This window comes from Drosophila bipectinata, chromosome 3R (assembly GCF_030179905.1).
Source record: "Drosophila bipectinata strain 14024-0381.07 chromosome 3R, DbipHiC1v2, whole genome shotgun sequence".
NCBI lineage: Eukaryota > Metazoa > Arthropoda > Insecta > Diptera > Drosophilidae > Drosophila > Drosophila bipectinata.
The window spans coordinates 26959520-26980884 of NC_091739.1; the positions used below are offsets into that span (position 1 = coordinate 26959520).

Consider the following 21365-nt stretch of genomic DNA (forward strand, 5'->3'; position numbering starts at 1 on the left):
CTATCGCCAAGGTTTATCAACACTGGCCGGGCTGTCAACTTGGCTCAGAAAAAAACAAGAAAATTTACAAGTCATCGACAAGAGTATACGCGAAAAGATCGGCAATTTAGTGATTTAAACAAAGAAGTACAAGTCAAAAAAGAGCCGGAGTACTAAATAGACATGGCACAGACTTTGGAGGACAAGTCTATATGGGAGGATGGAGAAGAGTCGCTGGGTGAGGAGGTGATGCGTATGTCCACCGATGAGATTGTGAGCAGGACTCGCCTGATGGACAACGAGATCAAGATCATGAAAAGCGAGGTGATGCGAATCACACACGAGATTCAGGCACAGAACGAGAAGATCAAGGATAACACCGAGAAAATAAAGGTAGCCACTAGCAAGCTGGAAACCCCACTCTATACCTTTCGATCCCTTACAGGTTAACAAGACGCTACCTTACCTGGTGTCAAATGTCATAGAGCTGCTGGACGTCGACCCGCAGGAGGAGGAAGATGACGGATCAGTTACGGTTTTGGACAACCAACGCAAGGGCAAGTGCGCCGTCATCAAAACATCCACGCGTCAGGCCTATTTCCTGCCCGTCATCGGTCTCGTAGATGCGGAGAAACTGAAGCCCGGAGACCTTGTGGGTGTCAACAAGGACTCTTACTTGATCCTCGAGACTTTACCGGCGGAGTACGATGCCCGTGTTAAGGCCATGGAGGTCGACGAGAGACCCACAGAGCAGTACTCAGATATCGGTGGCCTCGACAAGCAAATCCAGGAGCTGATCGAGGCGGTGGTACTGCCTATGACCCACAAAGAAAAGTTCAAGAACCTTGGCATTCATCCACCCAAAGGTTAGATCCCTTCAGGCAATGCAATAACACCGTATAACTACTGTTTCCTTTCAGGCGTTTTACTTTACGGCCCACCTGGAACGGGAAAAACTCTACTGGCTCGTGCCTGCGCCGCCCAAACGAAGTCAACTTTCCTCAAGCTGGCCGGCCCGCAGCTGGTGCAGATGTTTATTGGAGATGGTGCCAAGTTGGTGCGCGATGCCTTCGCTCTGGCCAAGGAAAAGGCACCCGCTATCATTTTTATTGATGAGTTGGACGCCATCGGTACCAAGCGTTTCGATTCTGAGAAGGCCGGTGACCGTGAAGTGCAGCGTACCATGTTGAAATTGTTGAACCAACTGGATGGCTTCAGCTCCACGGCAGACATCAATGTTATTGCAGCCACCAATCGTGTGGATATTCTAGATCCTGCACTGCTGCGTTCCGGTCGTCTGGATTGCAAGATCGAGTTCCCGCATCCCAATGAGGAAGCTCGTGCCCGCATTATGCAGATCCATTCTCGCAAAATGAACGTTAGCACCGATGTCAACTTTGAAGAGCTCTCGCGATCGACGGACGATTTCAATGGCGCCCAGTGTAAGGCTGTGTGCGTCGAGGCCGGAATGATCGCTTTGCGCCGGTCCGCCACCTCGGTGACGCACGAAGACTTCATGGATGCTATCATGGAGGTGCAAGCGAAGAAGAAAGCTAATCTTAACTACTATGCTTAGGAAACAAATTTGCAGTTTAACTCCACATTGCCCGCTTCTATAATAAACCATGAAACTTTAATATCAAAATATAGACTTTCTTGTTTAACTTTTTGAATTTCAGGAAATAATAACATGGAGGTCATGTCCATAGTATCCAACCCCAAAAGAAAAACAACCTGATGTTAAATGACGATCGGTTTATCAGTACAACATTCATTCTGAGTACGATATTTTTTAAATATCTAAAAAGGTCTGCTTTAGAATTAATAAAAATTATTAAAACGGCGAAATTAGATGATAATTATTTACACGCATACTAATTAACCTAGGAAGATGATTAACCAATTCACTATCACTAATCAGTGGGATCAAGTGTATTGGCGCCATCGGGCGCCGCTGATGAGGAACTGCTCCGTCCCGACGTACTTTCGGTTTGAGAGCTCGATGCCGAGGATGAAGGTGCAGGTTCAGCTGCACTTGGAGCATCAGAAGCTGCTTCGGCAGTGGCGGTTGCTGCTCCTGCCCCTAATGCAGCCTCATCAGCGGCAGCCCCAACCGCAACTCCAGCAACCGGAGCCACATTGAGTGGCGCAGCAGCCACATCATCCGCCGGTGGCTGCTGGGCGGGTTGATCCTGTTGCAGGAAAGGTCTCCTCATGTACATGATAATGCCCAACAGAAGCGTCAAAACGGTTATCATGTACAGATCCCAATTGGCAGCGATACTTTCATCCATGTAAAAGATGAACCTGTATGGCGACTGAGGAAGAATAGGATTAAACGGAGGGCTTTACATTTTTATAGGTCCATTTCCTACCTCCTTAATGGATTCTATTTTGGCCAGCATTTGCAGCTTGAAAAGTGCAATGGCCACTGGAACTTTGGCATCCGAGTTGGTCTCGGCCGCCAGGTCATACAGCCTTTTGGCCAAGTGCCAATCCTTTTTCATTCCCAATCCCTGCTCATGCATATAACCAAGGTTAAACATGGCCTGGGCATTGTACTGTTGCTCCGACGCTTTCCTAAAAATAACAATTATGAAGATTACCAAGTGCCTACATTGTATGACATAATCTTACCTATAGAGAGAGGCAGCGGTCTCGAAATCTGTGGCAGTGCCCCAGCCGTAATAGTAGTAATCGCCCAGTTTAACCTGCGCTGCAGAATAGCCCTGGCCAGCAGCCCGCTTCCAGTAATAGAAGGCACGGATCAGGTCCTCATGGCGATCATTGAAGACATGAACCTCCTCGCGGTCGAGCAGATATGCTGCGTTGCTTTGGGCCACCTCGTAGCCAACCTCGGCCATCAATGAGTACTGCATGTAGGCCTCATCAATGCGATTCTGTTTGTAATCGCTATAGGCATGCATTAGGCGGCTGCTCCAACGTCCGCGCTCCGAGACAGTCTTGAAGAACTAAAAAATAAATAGAAATAAATAATCAAGGTACTGATTGTGTGACGGGCCAGTTACCTCAACGGCTGCTGGACAAGAACGCAGCATTCCTAAGCCATAAGCGTGCATTACACCAAGGTTGTAGTAGGCTAGGACATGGCCAGACTGAGTAGCCAGGTTAAAGTACTTGAGGGCCAACTTATAGTCCGTTTTTACTCCGTTACCAGCTTAAAAATGAAAAATTACTAATTTTTTCTAAAAAAATAACCCTCATTTTCTTGCTACTTACTAAAATACATGTTGCCGAGCTGCAACTGTCCATCCACCCAACCTTGATCAGCAGCCTGGGTGAAATAGGACAGCGCCTTAATGGAGTCCTTGGGCACACCCAAACCCTTCAGGTACATGAGACCCAGTCCGCTCTGGCCCACTGGGTCGCCCATTTCGGAGGCCCGCGTGAAATACTAAACAGAATCATTGTTTATCAAGCAAAAGTTGAAAAAATGCTTATCATGCTGAGACCCACCTTAAATGCAGTCTCGTTATCTGCCTTGATTTGCTCACTTCCCTCGAGATAAAGTTTTCCCAGAAAAGCAAATCCGACTGCATTGCCGGCATTGGCAGCCTGGGTGAAGTACTCCAGTGCCTTTTGGTGATCCTGCTCGATGGCCTTGCCACCCTGGTAGTACAGTTGGCCCAGACCCACCTGCGACTGGACATCACCCTTATCGGCCAGCAGCTGGTAGTAGTCTACTATCTCAGTCTCGTGACTACCGGGGTTCTCTAGTTCATCCAGAAGTCGTACACGGTGTACAACCGGTCCATTGGCGAAGGTGATTTTCGAGGCGACCTTCTTGGCCACTCGCTTGTAATGGATCAGCGCCCTTTCACAGCTAACTGGCACATTAATTCCATACAAATGTCGATAACCCATCGCCATTTGGGCCAGAGTATTGTCCCCAAGGGCGGCCAGGGTGTAGTGAATCAAAGCCAACGGTTGGCTCACGTTTTTGCCACCCACTCCGGCTGAGTAGAGGTATCCCAGACCCATGTGAGCTTCTGGAACGCCTTCGTTGACTAGACTTTCGAACTCGTCGGCGGCATGATTGAAATCAAAGTCCATCCAGTGGCCTAGAAGAACAGCCCAGGCCAGTTCAGCCCTGGCCTTTAGGTGATTAAAGGCCGCTGCCTTCTTCAGCAGCGTGAAGGCCACTCGCTTATCCGTGCGGGGTTTGGCCAGCATGTCCATGGCGTTATCATACATGGTTTGAGCTAAAAGTATACGCATTATAGAACGGAATGTAAACATATGTAAATCATGGGAGCCTACCTTCGATCTGCTCGGGAGTTTGTTGAACCACCTCAGTGGGCGGCCGCTTGGCTTCAATTTTCTCGATTTCAGCCTTGAGCTTTTGTTGCCTCAAAAGGCTGTCGTTCCACAGCTTTTCAAGTAGAACGGTCGGCAGGACCTTTGTTCGCGGGGCTATGTACTCTGCGGCCTCCTTGGGCTTGGCTGCCTTGCGCTCGTTGCTTTCCGTGGGCGCACGGCTTTCAGGTTCCGCTGTGGTCACCTCTTCTGAGGTGGGTGTGGCTGTCCCAGTACCTGTGGTAGGGGCAGTGCCTGTGCCTGAGCTTGTTGCCGTTCCTGTGGCATCTGTGGTGGTGGTTGGGCCTTGGAGCTCCTCCGCCCGCAACTGGTAGCAGGCCAGGAAGAGGGGGAGCACACATATCCAAACGGTCGCCTTCATCCTTGCGTATCTGTATTTTGTATGTAAAAGTATTGGGATAATAATTAGTATGAAAGAGTCAACACCGAAAATTTAGATCTTCGTCTTTGCCTCGTCTGTTCTATCTGCCTTTCGTCTGACGTGTTGTATTTATTTACTTCTTCCTGGGGGACGGGGCGGCCAATATGCTCGACGGATTGCTTTCTCGCGGAATTCTCGTTTGTCCTATCGATGGCGCATTATCAGCCAGCAGCGGTTGCTTACCGGAAAAGGCCTCTACCGTAAGCTGCTTTCCTTAATTTTTCACACGTAAGATTCTTTAATCTTTTTTGTTGCAATGTTTTTTAGTGCTCAGTGTTGCTAACGGTCATACAGTTATAGTGCTGGGTAGCGAAGAAATTTAATCAGACGGTTAAATGGGCGTCGTTTAAAATAATAAATGGGAGTTGTGGATTTATCATAATTAAAAGCTATAAATTAGTGATAATAAGGTAAATGCCCATTAATCTAGCTTAACCTTAATTAAAATAAAAGATAAATAACAAAAAAGCCTTGCTTTTGGCACATAAAAAATAAATGTCAATAGATTTTAATTTTAAATCCAAAATAGCCTACTATTTTTATTAAAGTATTTATTTCGGTTGTAGAGCAATTCTAGGTGAATGGTTCTGTAGCCCCCGTTAGGGCGTCCCTGGAAATTCCGCCTGTTGTTCCGTTATGCAAAGGAACGCAAAGATTAAGTTTGGCAGAAGGAAATCGAAGGTTTTGACGTCCGAGTCGAGGTGTTAATTTGGCGGCGGACTAATTAGAATACGAGGAAGGCCACTTGGAGCCGTGAATCACACAACCCATTGTCTTGATCGATCCCGCCAGCCACCCAGTGGGCACCCGGCATGGAGATGAGTGTAAGTAGCGACTTGCGTACCAGACACCCAGGCAAAAGCCCAAACCGAAACCAGTTCCAATCCGCGCTTCGTTCGAGACAGTCAGAAAGCGAATCAGTACTTAAGACTGTCTAAGAGAGCTGGTGAAAGTTACAGCTGTTGCGCACGCTCCCTTGCCCATCATACTGACCTGTGCCCCTCATTCCCACTATACCCGCCCTATTCCAGGCTGCTATGTTCGCGCGTGTATCCTTCTATCCCACCCTGCTGTACAATGTCCTTATGGAGAAGGCCTCCGCCAGGAATTGGTATGATCGCATAGACGAGAATGTTATCTTGGGCGCCCTGCCTTTTCGAAGCCAGGCCAATGAAGTAAGTAGGACATACGAAAACCAGGTCCAATTAATCCATAGATTGTTTGCAGCTCATCGAGAAGGAGAATATGAAAGCAGTGGTTTCCATGAACGAGGACTATGAACTGACCGCCTTCTCCAACAACACGGAGAAGTGGCGCAAGCTGGGTATCGAGTTCCTGCAGCTAGCCACCACAGACATTTTTGAGTCGCCAAACCAGGAGAAGCTCTATCGAGGCGTGGAGTTCATTAATCAGTTTCTTCCCCTGACAAAGAGAATCAGCGGGCTCAGCACAACCAAATCCCCAGAGAATATTGGCTCCGTATATGTGCACTGCAAAGCTGGAAGGACGCGAAGTGCCACACTTGTTGGTTGCTACCTCATGCTGGTGGGTTGAAAGGCACACGAAAGTATATAAATAGATTATAAATTGTATCTTTTGCAGAAAAACGGCTGGACCCCAGACCAGGCGGTGGATCATATGCGTCAGTGCCGGCCTCACATTCTGCTGCACACCAAACAATGGGATGCCCTGAGGTTATTCTACACAAACAATGTGGAGACCAGGTCGTGACCATAATCCTTTGTTTATTGCCTACAGTAGATTACCATACGTAACAAAAGGTGTTGCTGCCCATCTTATTAAGTGACGTTGTGTTGTGACAAACCTCAACCGAAAGTGTTAATACAGTTTTCTAAATTCTAAACAAAAATGTGCAGCTGCTTTACTTTATACAATTGTTTATTTAAGGCTAATCGCGGGACCTGATTCCAGACAAAACTATGAATAAATAACTGGGGTTTCGTGATTTGTCAACTGGTTTTGGGCTTTACTGCTGCTTTCCCTTAATAGACCAGAATCGCTTGATGCCATTAGCCAATCCGACGTCGTTTTGGATAAAATAGAAGAGCCCTCCCAGTGCAGCCACCGAAATGACAATCAGTCCAATGTGGGCAACTTTGGGTAAAACGTTTCCAACAACCGAGGGACGCAGGTAGTCAACGACCATTGCTTCTACTCCCCTGAAAATATATATAAACAGAGAGTGTTTTGCTTAGGTCTTGGATGTCTGATAACTTCATGGCTAAGGATATAACACTCACCAGTGTGTGTGGATGACAACCGAAACGGCCAGAAGAGCATCCAGTACCTGGGAGGGGGCAATAAAAGCGGCTGGGATAACAGCTAACAGACCGACGGACACCAGACGCTCAATAGTCCACAACATGGTATGATTTCCTTCGGCCGCAGCCATGCGAGGAGCACTCACAGAGATCTCCCGGCGCACCACGGGCTAAAAAAAGGAGTAAGGAGTTAATAATTGACTAGGAAGTATTATTCCAATTAATTATACTCACCGCAACTGCCTTGGCCACAACCAAAGGCTTAACCTGGCGCTGAGCATTGGCTACCAGCGAGGAGTACGCCTTCAGGGGCGTGATACGGGCCGATTTAACGAGGTTTGCGGCTAAATGCAGACACCAACAAAAGGTTTGGTTATATAATAAAAGCTGTTTTTCGGCAAATATTCATATAAGCGACCGCCTGATGACCACTTACCATTGCAACGGACAGCGCCACGCAGGATCAGCGAGAGGGACATGTTGGGATGTGTTAAAATAGAGAATTTTCAGCTCAAAATAAAATGTAACTTTTAGCTGTTCGGAATAATATGCCTGCGAAGTTTTACAACACTAGACATAGGGTAGCCTACTATGTTTTCGTTCTGGAATTGTTATCGATAAACAGTGGAGGCCTAAATATTGAGACGGCAGTCTACGTAGGTGACGAAACTAGAATATAGTTGTAGACATAAACTTTTTATGTTTTTAGCATTATATTTAAAATGTATTAAACTAAATGGGGCATTAATATTGAAATATAAATTGTATATTGTATATTTATTTATTTGAATTTAAAATAAACATTGAGAGTCGTTTGGGACGGGATGGCTGTTAACATTTAAAAGTTCGAACTCGATCAGCTTAAAAACTATGATATACATTTGATAAAAGTTTCTACAATTTGCATTTTAAGGCACACAACTATTCTGAGACTCACTCGGAAAAAATGGACGGGCTTTATAAATTTCGTTGGATGATTTAACTTAAAAATACTTTGAACTTAGTGCGCGGCTAAACGCCGGACCATGTAAGCGGAAAAGGCAATGATGGTGAGTTTCGCTTCGAGACTCGACGCTCCTGCTCGGTAGAAGTCCCAGTCGAAGACAATGTTGGAAGCATCCGATGGCTTCCACGGGTTCAATCCATCGTCAAAGTACATGGGACAGTCGTCACGCTCTCGTTCGTACTCCACTGCATCGATGGCTACAGCAGCGCCCTCCGAATGATTCCATGAGGTTACATCCTGCTCCAGTTTGCAGAAGGCGCCCACAGCTTGCGACATGAGGACGCGGTTGAGGTCGGCACGCTGGTAAACCCAGCAGCGGTACTTTGAAAGCGGATCCAGATCGTCGTAGGTGATGAGGTAGGACTTGAGGTTTTCCTTCCAGAAGCCAATACACTTCATGCGGTAATCGGGGTCGCTGTAGATATCAACTGGCCGGCCCAAATGGTCCACGGACAGGCAGTAGTTTTCGTCCACCGCCAGCTCCTTTTGATCCGTATCGCAAACCGATAAATCAGAGATGTTCTGCTTGCAGTGAATGTCTGGACGAGGACTCAACGTGACACCACCAAGAATTCTTTAAAATATACAAAAATATATTAGGAAAAGTAAGTGAAAAACTGAGTATTCTACTGACCTCGTCTTGAAAGGATGTTCTCCTCGCTGGGTAAAGTTAAATTTACCCGCGACAGGGCACCGAACCGGAACAGGATTTCTGGCCAAGAAAAGATCGTACTTCCACGCATCGGAATTGGGAAACTGAACCCAAGAGCAAACCGTGCTGAAGTCATCCTTAATTACGGCCAATCCCTTGCGATACCGGATGATGTTGTGGTGGCGGGGCATGAAATCGAAGCACACGTAATCCTTCTGGCAACCATCCACGGTCAGACGAGCCATCATCACCCGATTACCACGACGCTCCCGGCAAACATAAATTGTTTTACGGTAACGTGCTTTGTCCGGATAGTATGTTTCGTTAATGTGCGTTTCACTAATGGAAACATCCGCATCAATATTGGCGGTGTTGACCCATTCGCCAGAGAAGTTTTGAGGCAATGTGCAGCCTGGTTCTACGAATTCCGCTTTAACAGGCGTAAGTTTAAGGCGTTCCGGTGACGTTTCCGGAGTCTTCAAGGTGTTGCACTCGGCCGTAATGGACACACCCACGTACAGATCATCATCACGATTCTTTAGGAAGCATCGATACTTCTCATCCTTTCGCGATTCCTTTGTATTGGCCACTGCGAAGTAGTGATTCTTGCCCACAAACCAATCGCCGAGGCAGCTGAACTCCACGTTGCCGCTAAAGGTGCCTTCCATGCCCTCGCACCGCTGATAAGTGATGTTGAACTTTTGGTTCTGAATGAGGAACTGGGTGCCCGCCGTTTGGCAGGATTGAATGCGAGCATCAGGCTTGTCACAGACTCCAGTAAACCGGAAACGATTCTATATGAAGAGAGAGTAAAGGCATGAGCAATTATCATCAATTATGGTTAATTAACTTTTGGTGAATGAGTACATGTTGTGGGTGCTTGCTCCGAACTTACCTGATATGTAAAGTGCCACACTCCTTCCAGTGAGGACCGACAGTTGATGGGCACAAAGTTTTCGTTGAAGAGTGTGATCAACTGCTGATCGTCCTTAATGCCGGAACAGACGTTTTCCACAGTGGGCTCCTGACCTGGCGGCAACCCAACGCAAGGTCCCTCAAACTTCTCAAAAACGTTAAGGGTACGAATGATGGTCTTGACGCAATGATAGCAGTCCTTAGAGCGCTCCTTGAAGACAAATGAGTACTCGCTTCCGTGGTGACGCTCGTAGTTGATGCAGTACCCGCGCTGGGACATTGAGGTGGCGTCTATTACCGTCTGGGTGGGCAGACCTGTTTCCCAAGAAAACCATGATCCCTGCAGGATCTTCGGTATGAGACAGTTGCGCTGCTCCAGTTGATTGTACTGGGCCAATGCTGCATTTAATTAAAAGGTTTTTTTTTTATTAATTAATACACATGATTCAGATTGTTTGAGCCTTGGGTGTGGCTTAAACTGAAAGATCACTAACCTGAGCCTAGGACGGCCGCTAGGCAGATAATACCAAAGTAATAGTTCATATTAAGTCTTATAACTATACACCTAGCAGCTAAACATATTCTTTGACTAAAACTTATGGACGGAGTCAATAAAACGCGGATTTACACAAAAAGATAAACACGCAACAAACAAAAATTACCAATAGACAAGCCGCTCTTTCCAACACTGATATCTTTAAGATAGCAGACGCTCTTTCCAACACTTGAATCTTTAAGATACTATTTTACAGCACACATTTAGGTCTTTGGTCTAAGCCGTATCGAATATTCGATAGATATTTAAAATTTGAACATTTATTTATTTTCGAAAATAACATTACAATAATAACTTTAAAATTTAAATTTTAAATGCTATGCATTTATATTTTTATGCAAAAGTATTAGAAACAGAGGCGTAAAATGTTCCCTCCAGGGGACCCCCCAGAAAATTTGACAGCAAATTTAAAAAATACTTTGGTTTTATAATTTTAAGCAGATTGATGGAGAATCAATGTACAAATCGATTAAGGTATTCCGCTCAAGAATCGGGTGGATATTGGAAAAGATATAGCCTTCGCTGGAGGCCACTTTATTCATTTCATGCATTTCCCAAAAGTTGCAGGGGACCCCCCAGAAAATTTGACAAAAAATTGGAAAATTATTTTGTTCCTAGATTTTGATGCAGATTGATGGAGACTCGATGTAAAAATCGTTTAAGGTATTCTGCTCAAGAATCGGATGGATATTGGAAAAGATATAGCCTTCGCTGGAGGCATAACTTTCATACTGTTCATATCCATATATGTAATTCTAAGGGTACAATCATTGAAAACGCAGCTTTAGTAGAACTGCCTTGTTAAATTTTTCCGAGACCAGTCCAGACAACAAAGAGCAGTTAAAATTAACCCTCAGCATTGCTTAACATATTGAACATGTACATACATATATATTTAATAAGAAAAATTTCCATCCCTATTGATTAAATTTTTTTAAACAATTTATTTAAAATGTTGGAATCGGTTGGAGTGGGGGTTACCAAATAAATTATTTTATTTTTCTTTCTTCTTTTAGTTAACTGTAAAAACATTAAGTTAATTAAACAAATAATTCACAGAAATGCCATTGACTTAATTGTATTTATTTAAATAATCATTGTTTTCTTTTCCATTGGTGGGTTAATGGAAACTGTCTGGGACGACAGCAACCAGCACATCGACCCGATTTCGAAGGGGATCTTGAACGCCCCCGCAATTATTCGCCGGATTGAAGTTTGGACTCTTTCGTCACTGGTTTCGAATTAGAGCAATTATTTCAAGGGACGTTGTTAATCAGGTGATTGGTGATTATGTGATTATGATCTGTCCAGATACCGTGCTTCGTGATTCACATGCCTGGAGTTCCTAGGCTGGACTACTCAAAGTCCGAGTGTACTTTGGAACACCACACTGTTGCGAATGGCGTGGTGATAAGCCAGTCAAGCGTCGTCTAGGTACACGATGTTTGTGCCTCTGGCGGGAGCTTATCGATAAGAAAAGGTCAATGGGTGCAATTCTGACTTAGTTCGGTTTGGGAACCTGCAATACCAAGTCTATCTGGTAGCCGCTGTGCCCGAGGCTTGTCAGAATCACTTCAGTTCCCAAAGCGAGCGCATCTATAGCTCTTCGGTTTTCCCTGAAATATATTTTTTAAACAAATGGGTTAGTAGTGACACGCGCCGCTAGTGAAGATTGTAGATCTTACGTTATGTCATTCATCATACTCCACAGCAACTGCAACCAGCTGCAGTGGACTCCATCTGGAGGCCATCGATCGCATTACCTCCATTCCACTTGTGGAGTCCAGCGTGAAGCGAGTGGAGACCATCTACGACAAGGTCAAGAACAACAATCGCCTATTCTCCTGGTACTTCGAGACCGCCGAGGCCACCATCACTGCTGCTTATGAAACGGTACAGCCGGCTGTGAAGCTGTTCGAGCCTTCGCTCCGCCGCCTGGACAATGTTATGTGCAAGAGCCTGGACATCCTGGAGCAGCGCATCCCCTTGGTCTATCTGCCCCCCGAAATGGTGAGTATTTGCGTCGGCCATTGTTCCGCATTCGCTGACAAAAGTCGATTATTCTGTGTCTAAAGATGTATTGGAACACAAAGGAGTACATGTCGGATCACCTGGTGCGTCCCGTGCTGAAGCGTGCTGACTCGGTCAAGCTGATTCGAAACGCTGTCCTGGAGAGCCCACTGACAACCTATGCCGCCGATCGCATCGACGGAGCATTCACTGCCGGAGATAAGTTCGTGGACAAGTATCTGGTGCCCATTCGTACAGATCAGGATCAGACTGATGGTGAGTTACAAACATATTTTAAGGTTTAATGTTTAAAATAAACAAGCTTAATTCAAAAGGTTTTAGAAGATACATCTTCCTCTCAAGTATTAAATTTTTAATACATTTTTTAGTCTTCAGACACATGTTGAAAATAAGCCTAGGTTCTTTCCTCTTAAAGGTGCACTCATCTCATAGTTTATTTTTAAATTTCTTCGTTGTCGAGGAGGTTATCGCTTGAGAAACGCGAATTCATTCGGATCCGCTGGTGGAGAAAGTCGGGCGATAAGGCCTAGTCGATCCCACAGAGATCCGCTCTCAAAACTCAAACACTTACCGATTCCAAAAATCCGCTTTTCAGCGCCACAGGAAGATGATAACGAAGCGGTGCCGGATGAGCGAGGTGCTCTCAAGGCTATCCATCACGGTCAACGCTTCTCCCGCAAGCTGAAGCGTCGTCTCACACAAAGAACCATTGCCGAGGCCCGCGCCCTCAAGAAGCAAAGCAAGGAGGCGATCCATGTGCTCATCTATGCCGCCGAACTGGTTAGTTAACAAAAATATCAGTTTTTAACTAATACTAATATACTAATTACTAATACTAATTATCTTTTTACAGATTGCCACAGATCCCAAGCAAGCCTTGCAGAAAGCCAAGGAGCTTTGGGCCTATCTCAGTGCAGATGAACCCGAGAACCAGGCGAGACCCGCCACCCTGGAACAGCTAATAGTCCTACTTACCAGGGAATCAGCTAGAAGAGTAGTGCATCTGGTGAACTTCAGTGCCAATGTAGCAGCCAATATTCCCAGGTTTGTTTTGAATTCTTTTAACTTGACTTTCCAAATAGACCGTTAATATTTCACAGAAATCTGGCTCACACATCCACCGAGGTGGCTCACCACATCATTTACATCAACCACCGCATAGTTACAATTTCTAAGCTGGACAAGGTTAAGAACCTATCCAAGGAGGAAGCCGAATCTCTCTTGAAGCGTATGCTGGCCTTTTACGGCAATCTGCAGGGCATGACCAACAGTTACCTGGTATGATAAGGACCCCAAATATATTGTATTTAAGATATTAACTTGGTAAACCATTGCAGGAACGCGTGGCCAGCTTTCTCTCCGGACGCATTGAAGCCGAAAAGGTGACCGGCAGTGACAGCGCCAATTCGAACCACAGATCCTCGCGGAGGCGGCAGGAGGCGAATCATTACTCAGCCGCCCACAATAATATCAACGGCGTCTACTAGCTTTGAGTTTTTTATTGCCATCGTATTCTTATTTCTTATGATAGAATTTTATTTTTCGGTCCACATTCGCACCATTTAGTGAGAAAGTTTTTTTTATTATATTTTAAATTAAAAAAAAAATGAAAACCACAACAAAAAGCCCATAACAAAATATACTTTAGAGTTAAATATAAATAAAATAAAAATTTATTTTTAATGGAGGGGCGTTTTTAATTTTAATGGACTAAGCAAATTGAACACAACTTTTTTACCTAAAAAATCAATATCAATAATTAAGTTACTTATTAAGTACTACCAATATAAGTTACTTAAATAATCTCTGCTTGTAATATTTAAGCTCCTCAATACTCTCCAGGATGTCATCTAGGCTCCGATGCTTAAACTGTTTTTTTGGAGCAGCATCAGCCACCTCTGGATGCCACCGTTTCGCCAGCTCCTTGAGGGTGGACACATCCACAATGCGGTAGTGTAGGTATTCATCCGCCAGCGGCATATATTTTCGGAGAAACAATCGATCCATGTAGACAGAATTCCCTCCCAACGGGCATTTTCTTTCGGGAATATTTTTCTTGAGATAGGACAATAATAGTTCCTCAGCCTGATCGGGATTAACTTGGGAGTTCTTGCATCGTTCCACCAGGCCGGATTCATAGTGGTGCTTTATACACCACTCGTTCATATTATCGTACACCTCCTGGGGATGATTTATGGCGAAGCTGGGGCCCTCGGATTTTACATTCAGATCCTTGTCGGTGATAATGCAGGACAACTCTAGCACTTTGTCCTTGTCAATATCCAGCCCGGTCATCTCCATGTCAATCCAAACTATGTCCGTGTCGGACCCCGCTGCGCTGTTACTGCTAGACATTCTTGTTGCTGCTGCTATAAGTTTTGGAGAGGTTCGTATTTGACGATTTAAAAACAGCCCCACACGATGGATTGGAGAATACATTTATTTATTAAAGGTATTATTTAATCTTATCAATACACTTTAGGCGCGAACCATGTGTTCGGTCATGGCAGGCGTTTGACAACACTGCTAATCGGTGTTTAAAAATTGTGTTTTCTTACCTGTCAGTGATCTCACCTGACAGTGTATTTGTAACGTACATATAACTTAGTAAGAAGTCTGTTTTAAACGGGTTTATGGTTTAAAGACTTAAAAATAATAAGTTAGTGTTATTTATTTTCCAGCCCTGATTTTCTCATTTAACTTCTCAGCACTGCATCCCTACTGCAGGTCACTTCACAACACTTACTTGGCATCTCCATCAAAGGCAAATCTTTAAGAAAAACAAAAAAATAGCGAAATTTACATACAAGACGAGAGTATGTCCTCTTCATCGGCGAAAGACCAGCCCGGCACATCCCGAGACACCTTCGAGGATTTTTACACAGAAGTAAGTGAGCCGGACCGCCGCGGCCCCTGTGATTGGGGCTGTTGCGGACTCCGTTTGCAAGAAACTCAAACAAAAATGTACCATCGTTCCATTGAATAGTTTAATAATCAGTTTTGTGCCTATTATTGCAGGTGAAAGAAATTGAAAAACGTGACTCAGTTTTAACTCCTTCTCAACAAATTGATCGTTTACTTCGTCCAGGTTCTACGTACTTCAATCTCAATCCGTTCGAAGTGCTCCAAATCGAGCCCGAGGCCGAGGTAGCTGACATTAAAAAGCGCTACCGCACCTTGTCTATTTTGGTTCACCCGGATAAGAATCATGACAACCAGGAACGCGCCCAGATGGCATTTGACATTGTGGCTCGTGCCTGGAAAATCCTCGAAAACGAACTGACGCGGAAAAAGTGCCTGGACGTGTACGAAGAGGCAAAGGGACGCACTGATCACATGGTGAGTAGGATTTACAAAGAATATGTAACTTAATATTGATATAAAATGTATATTTCAGATAGCGGAGAAGCGCAAAAAGCTTAAGAAAGAAGGCCGGCCAACAGAACCAATTCCAGAGGATGATCCCGCCAAGTATAAACACGCCATTTACGTTATGGTTATGAAGCTATTCGCCGACATGGAACGTCGGCGTCAGAAGCTTGACCAGCGCGACCAAGAAGAGCGTAAGCGGAAACGTGAAACGGAGATCGAAGAGGAGGAGCGTGTGAAGGCGGACCGGGAATGGCAGCAAAACTTTGAGGAGTCGCGCCAAAGCCGTGTAAACAGTTGGCATGATTTCCAGTCGGGAGCTGGGTCGAAAAAGTCGAAAAAAACCAAGAAACAAAAACATATGACTGGTATGATGGTGCCGCCCAAATTCAAGCCAGAGTCTCGATGAAGTTGCTCTTCTGCGTGGCGCAACACCTCCCCGACTTCCGCCTGCCCGCGCCTCGCGTTAATCATACATTTTATACATTTTTTATAAGTTCAAAAATTGACAAAAGCATAAATTTTAATTGTAAGAAATTATATTTCTTCATTTTCTTGTTTGTCGCTTCGACTAGAGTTCCGTGTACAGGGATGCAGTAAACACAATATCGCGCTTGATGGCTGCCGAAGCCTCCTCCATCTTAGACTGCAGTCCAGGATTGCCGATGCGAATGGCAGCGGTTTTAACATCTCGCAGTGTTTCGTCCAATTGCTGGATGCAGCGTACAATGATGCCTTCCTGCACTTCAGTAAGCTTCATAATCTCGGCAAATGGCTGCAAACAAAAATGTTATTTCAACCACAACTTTAATTTCTGAAGATTTAATTTACCTTATTTCTGGCCCACTCGTATACAACCTCTAGCAGGCCAAAGTTCAGACGACTCTCGGTCTCGATAGATGCTTGGAATCGCTGTTCCTCTTTCAGGATTGTTTCATTAATCTGCTCAAAAGACTCAACGTATTTCTTTAACGGCTCCGGAATAGATGGTTCTCCTTGAATCTTGGCCTGGAAGACCAAGCCAGACAGTAGTGCCGCAATCTCTGCCGGTTCGAGATCGTTGAACATATTACACAGGATCAGCTCCGTAATCAACAGCTCGTTCTGACCCATTTCGCAGGCTACCTTGCCCTTCAAGGTAACCTCGTCCAATTCGTCGATGTATTTAAGAGCCCGTAGCACTTGTAACTTGTTGCAGTAGTCCGGGTAGAGAGATAGGTTTTTGGCCGAGTTCTTAAAGCGTAGCTCTTCAATGTGGATCTCTAGCATTCGGCGCTCAAAGACCTTGGCGAACTCCTGTTCAAAACCGGCAATATTGGTGTGCGGCAGTAGATCGTCCACCTGTTTGTACAAATGATCCACATAGTGGATCATCGCCAACTCCGTGTCCGCGTTCACGTTGATTTCCTTGCTTAAATGCACGAACTTGATGCTCGCCGGATTCGCCATATAGCTTTCATTCAGCTGGTGCAACTCGGTGACAGCTTTCACCACAGTTCCACCGGGTGGTGTGTCCTTAAATCGTTCCAGTTGTCTTTGCTCCCAGTTGCGGATGATGACATCCGCGTCCACCTTGAATGTGTTCTTCGTAATATTCACAATATCTTGCGCTTTAACATCGAGGATGGTATGGCCACCAATTCCTTCTGGCTGGAAGAACTTGTACTTGGGCGTCAGGGACAGAATTTTGTAGTAGAGCTCGCCCCGCTGAAAGCCTTCACTATCGTGTGCTTTGAATTGATGGTCAAGGACTAGGACTCTGTAAACAGTGTCCTTTCCAGGTACGGATTTGATGAGCAGAAGGATAGCCAGTTTGTTGTAGTGCTTTGCATGGGTGATGACAATCACACGTCCCACCTTGAGCTCCTTTTGAATCTTAGCTTGGGACACTATAAATTTCTGGAAGAATATATGGAGATGAAATGTAGATTCAGAATTTATAATATATAAACCGCAACTTACCATGCTGCGGTGCTTTTCCTTCCAATACTCCACGGCCTTGTCATAGAAATGGACGAGTGGGTGCAGATGCTCTCCCAGGGTGGGCAGCATTGCAAACTTGGCCTCGGCCACCCGAAGTTGCTTCTGCTGTGTCGGGAGCTGCAGCTTCTGGCTGAATTCCTTAAAGCTGAACTGCATAATCTCCTCCACCTTGATACTTTCGATGCGCAAGCACGTCAGGATGACAGCATAGCGTAGAATGAACTGGGACTGTAGCTTTTCTGGCAGTCCGAGGATCATTGGTCTCAGCTCCATTGACGGCGGCACGTTAGCTTTGCACAGCAGGATCACAGTACCGGTCTCATCGTGCCCACGTCGGCCTGCTCTACCCGCCATTTGGATGTACTCCCCTGGCTTTAGGTTCCTGACCTCCACGCCATCAAATTTTCGGTGCGAATCAAAGACCACGGTGCGGGCCGGCATGTTGACACCCATAGCAAAGGTTTCGGTGGCAAAGAGTAGCTTAACGAGACCGTTCTGGAAGAGCATTTCGACAATCTCTTTCAGAATTGGCAGGATGCCACTGTGATGGACGCCAATGCCCCTTTCCAACGCATCCTTAAGAACGAGAACCTGAGGAATAGTGCGATCCGGCGGCTTCAGCTTGGCCAAGCACTGCAGGAAGAACTTTTGCACCGCTCCCTTCTCCTTCTCCGTATTGAGATCCACCGACTGCAAAGCACTCACATTTGCGTCACATCGATTCCTCGATAGCGTGAAGGCCACCACCGGCATTTTGTTGTTGCGCTTGAGGAAGTCAATCAGCCCAATCCAAGTGTACTGATCGAGCTTTGGATTTTTGGGTCCATTGAAACCACCTCCTCCCGGTCCTGACTTGGACTTTCCTTGCATCTCTTTTTTCCGCTCCACAGCCTTTTCATAATTGCCCTGCAGATATTTGCCTTGGGCATCTACCAAAAGGAATATGTCATCTCTGCTCTTTCCTCCGGCTCCCGTGTAGAGGAAGTGGGTAAGCGGCACGGGTCTTTTCAGGGTACTTATCACATACACCTTCCTTTTTTTGGTGCTGCCAACCCAGTCGGCCAGCTCCATGGTGTTCGGCACTGTGGCACTCAACATGATAATGTTGACGTGGTCCGGCAGTAGTATAATCACCTCCTCCCACACATGACCTCGCTCTGGGTTGTTGATGTAATGCACTTCATCGAAAATAACGTACTCCAAGTCCCTGGTGATCTCACTTCCACAATAAAGCATGGAACGCAATATCTCCGTGGTCATGATCAGGCATGAGGCGGTGGGTTCGATTTGCAGGTCGCCAGTTATCAATCCAACATCCTTGAAGGTCTTCTTGAAGTCACGGTACTTCTGGTTGGACAGTGCCTTGATAGGAGACGTATAAATGGTCCGGGTGAGATCCCGCTTGGACAGGGCGATAGCGTACTCTGCCACCACCGTTTTGCCGGCCGATGTATGGGCGGCTACGAACACATACTGGCGCTGCTCCAGCTTCAGAATAGCCTGCTTCTGAAAAACGTCCAGCTCGAACGGAAAGTCCATGGCTGGGCAAGGTATCTGTTCCTTGAAGTTGTTGATGGGCTGGCTAATATCCACCATCTCGGCCCAATCACTCTTGAAGGTATTCGTGGTGGTGGAGATATTTAGAACCGGCTTCAGGTCCGCTTTCATAATTTGGTCATCCACGTCTTTGAACTCTTCGGTGGGAAATGGGAGGTATCCATCGCTCGGAAACTGTGGTGTGGCAGATTCGCCACCTTCTTTAGTCAGTTTCATCCACTCTTGCACGTCCAAGTCCTTCTCCAGGTTCTTCAGAAGGTCCACATTGCTAGAACTGGGATCGTCGTCAACCTGAGGCCCTGTGGGAAGTGGATGCGACGTGGAGAAGTCGTGGCCCACCGAAAATCCCGGCGGCACTGTTAGTAGGTTGTCGCCAAAGTGGAAGTTCTCCACTTCGAGATCAGCAATTTGCTGGCGCTGTTCATCGAAGCCACCGGGCCAGAAGGGAAAATTGGAATGGGATCCCCGGGTGGCCTCCTCCAGCAGGCCCGGCTCCCGCTGCATGGACATTGAATTGTTGGCATTGGCTCCCACGTCCTCCAGTTCAATTTCCACAAATTCGATGATCTGTCCATTCTGATCTCTGCGAGGTGCCAGCTTAGTGCTGCCGGGACACCGGGGAACATTCAACAGGCGCATCGGATCAAACTTGCGCGGCACAAATTCGGGTAGCGGGTTGTGAAGGGCGAGGTCTGGACGCAATATATAGTTGCGCAGCCTCTCCAGATTATCCTCGCCTTTGATTTGGCTCATTTTGGTAGCTTGTTTCTATTAAAAACGATTGTTTAGCATTAGCAAAATATAGTTGGCAGTAAAAACAAAAGAAAACAAAAAAAAATTGTGGAAAAAGCGGAGAGTCTGGTCACACTATAGAGGGCTATCAAAGATGTTCCGAAAACTAAATTTTCCAATTTTAAAAATTGTGATTCTATAGTTTCGACACTAAACTTTTATTTAGCAATAGTTTTTAGATAAATTTATTTTTTAACTCAATTTTAAATTGAATAAATCGATAGGTTTTATAATTTTTTTGTTGCTCTTTATTCATATTTAAATCCCTTAACCATTTTAATAACAATGTTTATGTGTAATTAGTAATTACATAATTTGATACCAATATTTGTATCTTTGTAAATTAGTCACAACTTTGAAATTCTTGCGAAAGCGATGTTTACATCAATGGCACAATATGGTGTATGGCACACGGAATACAAATGAATCTGGCTCAGATTACTTTTTGCGGAACACCTCGACCTTGAGGGGGTGGCACTTGTCGTCCGGCACCTCGGCGCCCACCTGAATGGAGACATCGCCTTGGGGACAGGCGCTGAGAGCTACCAACAGATTCATGTCGGCCACAAACTCTATGAAATCCCCCTTGCGTGCAGGACTCGGCTTACAGAAATACTGATGAGTGTCCCGGGTGAACCCGGTGCACATGAAGATGTTCCAAACATCATGCACATCCTGCTCCGTCAGACCGCGTTCCTCTACCACGGCCTTTACCAGGGAGCTATGGCAGCTGCCCACCCTATCCTTGCCTGTAATCAACTTGTAAGTATAGTCATCGCAGCGAGTTCCAATAACGTCGTGCAGCGAACCGCCATCATCGTCGATCCCGTAGCTGGCCAGAGAGTCAAATACAAAGGTGGCCATGGGACGCAAGTAAGGCAAGCAGCTCCAAAGACGATCATAGACGCGCAGGTGCGAGGAGTGCAGCTGACGTGTCTTGCCCGAGTAGAAGCGTTCAGCAGTGTTGTCCAGATTCCAGAAGTTCATGTCGCCCACCTGAGAGCCCTCGTTGACGGTAACACGGCAAAGATCGCCTGCCTGCATAGTCCAGGTTCGAGCCTCCCTCTTTGGCACTACCAGGGTCTGAACAAGATCACCGGTTAGAGCCTGGAAGCGCTTGTCCTAGTTGGTAGGAAAACATCACACACGTTAAGCCAAAAGAGTATTAAGAGTACCCTTATCAAGGGTCTCCAGATAGCATATCTGAGGGAATATTTATGGTCTACAAAAAGCTTACATCATATTCCGGTTTGGAGACGATCGAGGCCTCTGGTTTATCATAGCAGATGACCGGTGAGTGCTTCTCAAAGGTACGCGGCTTGGAGTCCCGACCGCACCAAGGAGCGGGCGTAGCGGCTGGAGCAGCGGATGCCATGTCTTAGTTGGTGGTCAACAGGTGGTTAATTCCTTGCTAGACAGTTGTGGTCTTTTCAGCAACCGATTGCTAACTGATCTAGCTTTACATTCCACCCAGGTGTAGCTTT

The 21365-nt window shown here is 45.9% G+C and overlaps 10 protein-coding genes across 14 annotated transcripts; 4 read left to right on the top strand and 6 right to left on the bottom strand.

The window, feature by feature from the left end:
* Positions 1–16: 16 nt before the first annotated feature.
* Positions 17–1624, top strand: Rpt5 (26S proteasome regulatory subunit Rpt5). The gene is made up of 3 exons (XM_017236310.3): positions 17–372; positions 425–845; positions 900–1624. Exons 1-3 carry the CDS (start codon positions 163–165, stop codon positions 1553–1555), a joined length of 1287 nt encoding a protein of 428 aa, XP_017091799.2. The 5' UTR covers positions 17–162; the 3' UTR covers positions 1556–1624.
* Positions 1625–1719: 95 nt separating this feature from the next.
* Positions 1720–5160, bottom strand: Hrd3 (HMG-coA reductase degradation 3). 3 transcript variants are annotated; one of them, XM_070281089.1, is made up of 8 exons: positions 4816–5160; positions 4261–4688; positions 3457–4202; positions 3220–3394; positions 3009–3157; positions 2617–2951; positions 2355–2559; positions 1720–2297 (listed from the first exon to the last, which is right to left on the bottom strand). In XM_070281089.1, exons 2-8 carry the CDS (start codon positions 4676–4678, stop codon positions 1893–1895), a joined length of 2433 nt encoding a protein of 810 aa, XP_070137190.1. In that variant the 5' UTR covers positions 4679–4688; positions 4816–5160; the 3' UTR covers positions 1720–1892. The 3 variants fall into 3 exon arrangements, with proteins under 3 accessions (XP_070137190.1, XP_070137191.1, XP_017091795.2); XM_070281090.1 differs by having other exon boundaries at positions 4922–5159; XM_017236306.3 differs by having other exon boundaries at positions 4769–5158.
* A 144-nt stretch (positions 5161–5304) lies between these two features.
* Positions 5305–6608, top strand: PTPMT1 (protein tyrosine phosphatase, mitochondrial 1). Its single transcript, XM_017236311.3, has 4 exons — positions 5305–5562; positions 5770–5913; positions 5966–6283; positions 6341–6608. Exons 1-4 carry the CDS (start codon positions 5551–5553, stop codon positions 6467–6469), a joined length of 603 nt encoding a protein of 200 aa, XP_017091800.2. The 5' UTR covers positions 5305–5550; the 3' UTR covers positions 6470–6608.
* An 11-nt stretch (positions 6609–6619) lies between these two features.
* Positions 6620–7616, bottom strand: SdhD (succinate dehydrogenase, subunit D). Its single transcript, XM_017236312.3, has 4 exons — positions 7457–7616; positions 7255–7364; positions 7000–7190; positions 6620–6918 (listed from the first exon to the last, which is right to left on the bottom strand). The coding sequence occupies exons 1-4, from the start codon at positions 7497–7499 to the stop codon at positions 6726–6728; spliced, it is 537 nt and encodes a 178-aa protein (XP_017091801.2). The 5' UTR covers positions 7500–7616; the 3' UTR covers positions 6620–6725.
* Positions 7617–7778: 162 nt separating this feature from the next.
* Positions 7779–10285, bottom strand: udt (protein undicht). The gene is made up of 4 exons (XM_017236801.2): positions 10088–10285; positions 9574–9992; positions 8661–9472; positions 7779–8600 (listed from the first exon to the last, which is right to left on the bottom strand). The coding sequence occupies exons 1-4, from the start codon at positions 10134–10136 to the stop codon at positions 8021–8023; spliced, it is 1860 nt and encodes a 619-aa protein (XP_017092290.2). The 5' UTR covers positions 10137–10285; the 3' UTR covers positions 7779–8020.
* Positions 10286–11669: 1384 nt separating this feature from the next.
* Positions 11670–13870, top strand: Lsd-1 (lipid storage droplet-1). 2 transcript variants are annotated; one of them, XM_017236733.3, is made up of 7 exons: positions 11670–11791; positions 11861–12159; positions 12225–12435; positions 12776–12960; positions 13034–13224; positions 13281–13458; positions 13518–13870. In XM_017236733.3, the coding sequence occupies exons 1-7, from the start codon at positions 11788–11790 to the stop codon at positions 13665–13667; spliced, it is 1218 nt and encodes a 405-aa protein (XP_017092222.1). In that variant the 5' UTR covers positions 11670–11787; the 3' UTR covers positions 13668–13870. The 2 variants fall into 2 exon arrangements, with proteins under 2 accessions (XP_017092222.1, XP_070136840.1); XM_070280739.1 differs by having other exon boundaries at positions 12243–12435.
* Positions 13871–13886: 16 nt separating this feature from the next.
* On the bottom strand, positions 13887–14701 carry LOC108122186 (probable oligoribonuclease). The gene is made up of 2 exons (XM_070280741.1): positions 13976–14701; positions 13887–13918 (listed from the first exon to the last, which is right to left on the bottom strand). Exons 1-2 carry the CDS (start codon positions 14617–14619, stop codon positions 13915–13917), a joined length of 648 nt encoding a protein of 215 aa, XP_070136842.1. The 5' UTR covers positions 14620–14701; the 3' UTR covers positions 13887–13914.
* A 199-nt stretch (positions 14702–14900) lies between these two features.
* LOC108122150 (dnaJ homolog subfamily C member 8) lies at positions 14901–16089 on the top strand. 2 transcript variants are annotated; one of them, XM_017236675.3, is made up of 3 exons: positions 14901–15067; positions 15199–15519; positions 15578–16089. In XM_017236675.3, exons 1-3 carry the CDS (start codon positions 14999–15001, stop codon positions 15956–15958), a joined length of 771 nt encoding a protein of 256 aa, XP_017092164.1. In that variant the 5' UTR covers positions 14901–14998; the 3' UTR covers positions 15959–16089. The 2 variants fall into 2 exon arrangements, with proteins under 2 accessions (XP_017092164.1, XP_070136841.1); XM_070280740.1 differs by having other exon boundaries at positions 14915–15067; positions 15269–15519.
* Positions 16023–19946, bottom strand: tst (superkiller complex helicase subunit twister). Its single transcript, XM_017236674.3, has 3 exons — positions 17512–19946; positions 16381–17448; positions 16023–16324 (listed from the first exon to the last, which is right to left on the bottom strand). Exons 1-3 carry the CDS (start codon positions 19840–19842, stop codon positions 16121–16123), a joined length of 3603 nt encoding a protein of 1200 aa, XP_017092163.2. The 5' UTR covers positions 19843–19946; the 3' UTR covers positions 16023–16120.
* A 181-nt stretch (positions 19947–20127) lies between these two features.
* On the bottom strand, positions 20128–21347 carry LOC108122070 (uncharacterized). Its single transcript, XM_017236527.3, has 2 exons — positions 21119–21347; positions 20128–21003 (listed from the first exon to the last, which is right to left on the bottom strand). The coding sequence occupies exons 1-2, from the start codon at positions 21254–21256 to the stop codon at positions 20320–20322; spliced, it is 822 nt and encodes a 273-aa protein (XP_017092016.2). The 5' UTR covers positions 21257–21347; the 3' UTR covers positions 20128–20319.
* Positions 21348–21365: the final 18 nt, after the last annotated feature.